Source organism: Diceros bicornis, chromosome 4 (genome assembly GCF_020826845.1).
Source record: "Diceros bicornis minor isolate mBicDic1 chromosome 4, mDicBic1.mat.cur, whole genome shotgun sequence".
NCBI classification, from domain to species: Eukaryota; Metazoa; Chordata; class Mammalia; order Perissodactyla; family Rhinocerotidae; genus Diceros; species Diceros bicornis.
In genome coordinates, this window is record NC_080743.1 from 64,174,262 (window position 1) to 64,180,957 (window position 6,696).

General features: G+C 40.1%; 1 protein-coding gene across 1 annotated transcript; it reads left to right on the plus strand.

The window, feature by feature from the left end:
- The first annotated feature begins 3,026 nt into the window (after window positions 1-3,026).
- Window positions 3,027-3,977, plus strand: LOC131401485 (olfactory receptor 10J1-like). The gene has a single exon (XM_058536857.1). The coding sequence runs from the start codon at window positions 3,027-3,029 to the stop codon at window positions 3,975-3,977; it is 951 nt and encodes a 316-aa protein (XP_058392840.1).
- The last annotated feature ends 2,719 nt before the right edge of the window (window positions 3,978-6,696 follow it).

The following is a 6,696-nucleotide window of genomic DNA, read 5'->3' on the forward strand; positions in this document are numbered from 1 at the left end:
TCACAAAGGACAAAAATGATAGCCAGACTTGACTGTTTTAATTCCAGAAAAGAAGAAGAAGAAAAAAAAAAAAAAAGCAAAACAGCTTCTAGTACTGAGCAGGGTTCTTGACTACAGGGAGAGCTGCATGATTTCCCGGAATCCAAGACAGTGGCTTAGCTAGAGCTCACTCGGGCTTTGTAACCATGGTTTTCCAAGGCCCAACTGTATAAAAATAGAATGTTTATTTAAAAAATAAAATCTGACATATAAGCCACTGCTGTTTCTACTTGCTGTGAAAAGTGCTGCAAGACTCCCAAAGCACAAGCCAGTGTAATCTGGTAAATGTGCCCTACGCATAACGAGGTCCCCTGGCACTGGCTGGCTGCTTCCTTCCAGCTCCAGGGTGACTCTCAGGGTGCCAAGGGAATGGCACCCAGAAACCTTGAGAGATGATCCTCAGAGAGCCTTCCTTGGGTGTCAAAACTCCTCTTCCAGCTGGAGGAAATATCCAGTATCCAATGAGCTCCCTGTAACTTTACTTCTACCTCCATCCCTGGACTGGCCCTAGGGCAGGTGGAAGGACCACATTCAGGTGCCTTTTCTTCACGATCTTAATTTATGGATACTTGGGACCAACGGGCCACACCTCTGACCTCTACCTCCATTTTTCTGTTGAGCCACAGATTTGCAGGAGGAAAAGTAAGTGAGATCTGGAAAAAGACTCAATGACTTACAGAAAGAGCCATATGAGGAATAAAATAAAAGTATGGGTTTTGTTGTTGTTAAAGGGTCAAATTAAATTAAGCTGGAAAGGGTCCTGGTGTCTATGAATGCTTGTTTTCCTTTTTCCTTGATTTACTACTTTCAACCATAACCTGCTAATCCTAAGGAATCATGACTTCTCAGGATAAAGAGTATCTTGACTAATATGGTAATAAAGAATGTGGCTCTGCCACTTATCAGCTATGTTTCCTTGTGTATATTCTTGTCTTCAGACAAAAGGTAATCCACAGAAATACTGTTGATAAAGCCTCACGGAGTGCGTTTACAGTTACTTCATGGTACACACATCAAGGCCAAACAAATTTCCCTGTCAAGAAATGGTCTCTGACGTCTAACATACAACTTTGTTTTTTGCAACCTCTTTTCCATTCATATCATGGTCTGAGGAGTTGAAGCACAACTGTGCACCAATCCGTTACGAATAACTTTTTGTAGACTTCTTTTATTAAAAATGGTATATTTCTGAAAAATAGATTAATTGTAAAAGCACTAAAGAAGCTTACCTTTGAAATTGACCCAATTGTAAATCATTTTTCAGTATGGTTAATCTGCTTTACTTCCAGCAAAATGCACTTTTTATACAACTCCATCTATTCTATTATTGAATATATTTATTCATTTTTTTGTGTGAGGAAGACCAGCCCTGAGCTAACATTCGATGCCAATCCTCCTCTTTTTTGCTGAGGAAGGCTGGCCTTGGGCTAACATCCGTGCCCATCTTCCTCTACTTTATATGCGACGTCATCACAGCTTGTTAGGCATGCCTAACAAGCGGTGCGTCGGTGCGCAGCCCGGATCTGAACCGGCAAACCCCAGGCCGCCGCTGCAGAGTGTGCACACTTAACCGCTTGCGCCACCGGGCTGGCTCCTTGAATTTATTTTTTTATAGCTAACCTGTTACATAATTATATGTCGGTTATTAATAGGATAAAGGCTACTAGAAGAGTTGCACTACAAGTATATTTTCCTATTAGATGTTAATAGTGTCATGCTTTCTTCTAGTGTTATAATTCCAATGTTAAAATTTAGCTCACTTCTTTAGTTGTTTATTGCTGTCACAGGTATAGACAGCGGGGAAAAGGAGAACAGAGGTTAAAAACATTTACTACTCCTCTTCTCTGAAGAAAATCTCACTGTGGTTCCCCAGCACTCTGCTTCCTAATGACAATTTGATGGAGCAATGACCTGTAATGATTCTACCAGCAGATATTTGCGCCCTACATAGCAGTGGTCACACGGGGGTCATAAAGAGTTGGAATACATGGTCCCTATTCTAGAAGACTATATAATTTAGCCATGGTGGGGGCAGTTCTACAATGCTGTTTTGTGTAGTGGGAGGAACAATGGACACAGGATCAGAAGACATGGGTTCAAGTCTTGATTTTTGTCCTTTGGCAACTGTGTGTCCGTGGGCAATTCCCTAAGCAGAGCTGATCTGCAGTTTCTGCACCAGAAGAGAAACAGTAATTCTTGTCCTTCCTGCTCCACTGGATGGTAATGAAATTAAATAATGTATGTGAACATGTTTTGTAATCACAAGTGCACTATAAGCTGCTTTCAATACAAAAGAACCAGTAAACAGTTCTGTGCTACCTGTGTGCAACGACGTGTAGGCCAGAGTGGGGCTGTGGGAGATTTTTCAGAGGTCATGGGCTTTGCATGACTTTGAAAAAATGAGTGGTATCTAGAGAAGAGGAGTGTAGGACAGAAGAGAGCATCAGCACCATCAGAGTTGAAAGACTGGAAGGAGAATGCAGTGTGTAACCCCAGTAGCAGGAGTGCTACCCAAACCCTAGAAGCTTGGGTAGGAATAGGTGGCTACAGAGTCTGGAGTTCTGCGTGACACCACTGAACTTGAATGGATTCAATAATTTTTTGAATTCTAATGTAAGTATGACACTTAGTTTAAAATGTTTTTATGAATAATCCTATGATGTTGTAATCATCACTACATTCACATAAAGATGAGGAATCTGGTCTTAGAGATGTTAATTCCTTGCCCAAGATAACTTAGCACATAATAGAACTAGGATATAAGTTTATAGCATTTGACTCTAAAAGCCACGTACTTTCTTTTTAGTGAGAAAAGAACATTTCTCCATTCTCTATTTCCAAAAGAAATAAGCATAAATGTGAATATAAATAAGCAGAGACCCGAGGTAGATTAACCAAGAGAATTTACCGAACTTACTATTTGACAGAAATCATCTATCTAGGTCCCTTAAATTATTTTTTCCTTCCTAGATACCATATATGATTTAATGAAGAAAGAGAATCACACTTTGGTGAGTGAGTTTACTTTCCAGTGTTTCTCCAGCTTCCATGAGCAGCGGCTCACCCTTTTTGTCGTGTTTCTTGCACTGTACATATTAACCCTGGCAGGCAATATCATCACTGTGACCATCATCAGCCTTGATCGTCACCTCCACACCCCCATGTACTTCTTCCTCAACATGCTGTCAGCTTCAGAGACCATGTACACACTTGTCATTATTCCCAAGATGCTCTGTAACCTCATAGGTCTGAGTCAGACAATTTCCTTGGCAGGTTGTGCCACTCAGATGTTCTTCTTCACCACTTTGGCCATCAACAACTGCTTCCTGCTCACAGTGATGGGTTATGACCGTTATGTGGCTATTTGCAACCCTTTGAGGTACTCTGTCATCATGAACAGGAGGGTGTGCATCCAGTTGGTGTGGGGGGCCTGCAGCATTGGCCTAGTTGTAGCAATGACCCAAGTGTCAGCTGTGTTCAGGTTGCCCTTCTGTACCACAAAGGTGGCCCACTTCTTCTGTGACATCAGACCTGTGATGAAACTCTCCTGCGTTGACACGACTGTCAATGAGATTCTAACTTTGATCATCAGTGTGCTGGTGATCCTGGTTCCCATGGGATTGGTTTTCATTTCCTATATTCTCATCATCTCCACCATCCTCAAGATCACCTCTGTTGAGGGTCGGAAGAAGGCCTTTGCCACCTGTGCTTCTCATCTCACTGTGGTCATTGTCCACTATGGCTGTGCCTCCATTGCCTACCTCAAGCCCAAGTCAGAGAACACCAGGGATCAGGATCAGCTGATATCAGTGACCTACACTGTCATCACTCCCTTGCTGAACCCTGTGGTGTACACCCTGAGGAACAAAGAGGTCAAGGATGCTCTGTTCCAGGTCATTGTCAGGAAGTTTCCTGACAAAATGGGCCTGTTTCAATGAGGTTCTTAGATGATTCTCTAGAGAGGGAAAAGCAGAGCAGTGCCTACAGTCCTGAGCAGTGGTTAGGGGAGAGGAGGAGAGAACAAAAGGATTATAAATTCAGCTGCTGGAGAAAAGGAAAAGGTTCTCCAAAACACAAGCAATCCCGCATTTCACAAGAGAACACAGATGGTATGGGACATCAGCTACAGAAGGAAGAACTCAATGACATGGGCTGTCTGGGCAGCCTGGGACAGAATGCGATCAAGGTAGTAAAAAGAATTAATGAGGGGAGGCTGCTCCACGGCAGGGCTAAAGTTTCAAATATATTCTATAACGCCCTTTTTTTGGACATAGGTTTTCTCCTTACTCATTTAGAGCTACACATGTTTATCACATAAGTGAAGTCTTTCCTTTATGGACAATTCAAGTTCCTTGCATCTTAGACACCATCAATAAATGGATATCAGAGATAAATAAGCATCTATAAAATTCATCAGCCCTTGAATTCTGGATCTTTTTCACATAAGTTCCAGGTTGGCCATATGGGAAAACGGGGGCATAAGTTTTCAGGATCATGTAAGAGAAACATTTTTGGAAAGTTGATTAAAATCCCTTGGTGATCTAGTTAAAGAAGGAGATAACACGAAGTGATCATATTGGCATTTATGTTATGAGGATATACAAAAGTTGTTGGTGATATTATTTGTGAGTGACTCACCTAGTAAAAAAAATCGGGATTGCCTTTGTTTTTTTGTTTTTTTTTTTAATTTTTTGTTTATTGCAGTAACATTGGTTTATAACATTGTATAAATTTCAGGTGTACATCATTATAGTTCTATTTCTGCATAGATTACATCATGTTCACCACCCAAATACTAATTACAACCCATCACCACCCACATGTGCCGAATTATCCCTTTGACCCTCCTCCCCGCCGCCTTCCCCTCTGGTAACTACTGTTGTTGTTATTATCTACTACTTAATGAGGGAGATCATACGGTATTTGACCTTCTCCCTCTGACTTATTTCACTTTGCATAATACCCTCAATGTCCATCCATGTTGTCACAAAGGGCTGGATTTCATCATTTCTTATGGCTGAGTAGTATTCCATTGTGTATATATACCACATCTTCTTTATCCATTCGTCCTTTGATGGGCACTTAGGTTGCTTCCAAGTCTTGGCTATTGTGAATAATGCTGCAATGAACACAGGGGTGCATGTATCTTTATGCACTGGTGTTTTCACGTTCTTTAGATAAATACCCAGCAGTGGAATAGCTGGATCATATGGTAGTTCTATCCTTAATTTTTTGAGGAATCTCCAAACTGTTTTCCATAGTGGTTGCACCAGTTCGCACTCCCACCAGCAGTGTATGAGACTTCCCTTCTCTCCACATCCTCTGCAACACATGTTGTTTCCAGTTTTGTTAATTATAGCCATTCTGACTGACGTGAGGTGATATCTTATTGTAGTTTTGATTTGCAATTCACTGATAGTTAATGATGTTGAACATCTTTTCATGTGCCTGTTGGCCATCTGTATATCTTCTTTGGAGAAATGTCTGTTCAGGTCTTTTGCCCATTTTTTAATGGAGTTGTTAGTTTTTTTTGTTGTTGAGATGCATGAGTTCTTTGTATATTCTGGACATTTACCCCTTATCAGATGTATGGTTTGCAAATATCTTCTCCCAATTGTTAGGCTGTCTTTTCATTTTGTTGATGCACAGCTTTGCTGTGCAGAAGGTTTTTAGTTTGATGTAGTCCCATTTGTTTATTTTTCTATTGTTTCTCTTGCCCAGTCAGACATGGTGCTTGAAAATATGTTGCTAAGACCGATGTCAAAGAGCATACTGCCTATGTTTTCTTCTAGAAGTTTCATAGTTTCAGGTCTTACATTCAAGTCTTTAATCCATTTTGAGTGGATTTTGTGTATAGTGTAAGGTAAGGGTCTACTTTCATTTTTTTGCCTGTTGCTGTCCAGTTTTCCCAACACCATTTGTTGAAGAGACTTTCTTTTCTCCATTGTATGTTCTTGGTTCCTGTGTCTAAGATTAGCTGTCCATAGATGTGTGGGTTTATTTCTGGGCTTTTGATTTTATTCCATTCATCTGTGTGTCCGTTTTTGTGCCAGTACCATGCTGTTTTGGTTCCTATAGCTTTGTAGTCTATTTTGAAATCAGGGAGTGTGATACCTCCAGCTTTGTTCCTTTTTCTCAGGATTCCTTTAGCTATTCGGGGTCTTTTGTTGTTCCATATAAATTTTAGGATTCTTTGTTCTGTTTCTTTGAAAAATGTTGTTGGAACTTTGCTAGGGATTGCATTGAATCTATAGATGGCTTTAGGAAGTATGGACATCTTAACTATGTTAATTCTTCCAATCCAAGAGCATAGAATATCTTTCCATTTCTTTGTGTCTTCAATTTCTTTCAGCAATGTTTTATAGTTTTCAGTGTACAGATCTTGCACCTCTTTGGTTAAGTTTATTCCTAAGTATTTTATTCTTTTTGTTGCAATTGTAAATGGGATTGTATTCTTAATTTCTCTTTCTGCTACTTCGTTGCTAGTGTATAGAAATGCAAGTGATTTTTGCATGTTGATTTTGTATCCTGCAACTTTACCGTATTCGTTTATTACTTCTAAAAGTTTTTTGGTGGATTCTTTAGGGTTTTCTATATATAAAATCATGTAATCTGTAAATAATGAGAGTTTCACTTCTTCCTTTCCAATTTGGATCC

Bases quoted from the DNA above. Each gene is read 5' to 3' on its own strand.
- LOC131401485 (XM_058536857.1), top strand. From the start codon at position 3,027: ATGAAGAAAGAGAATCACACTTTGGTGAGTGAGTTTACTTTCCAGTGT.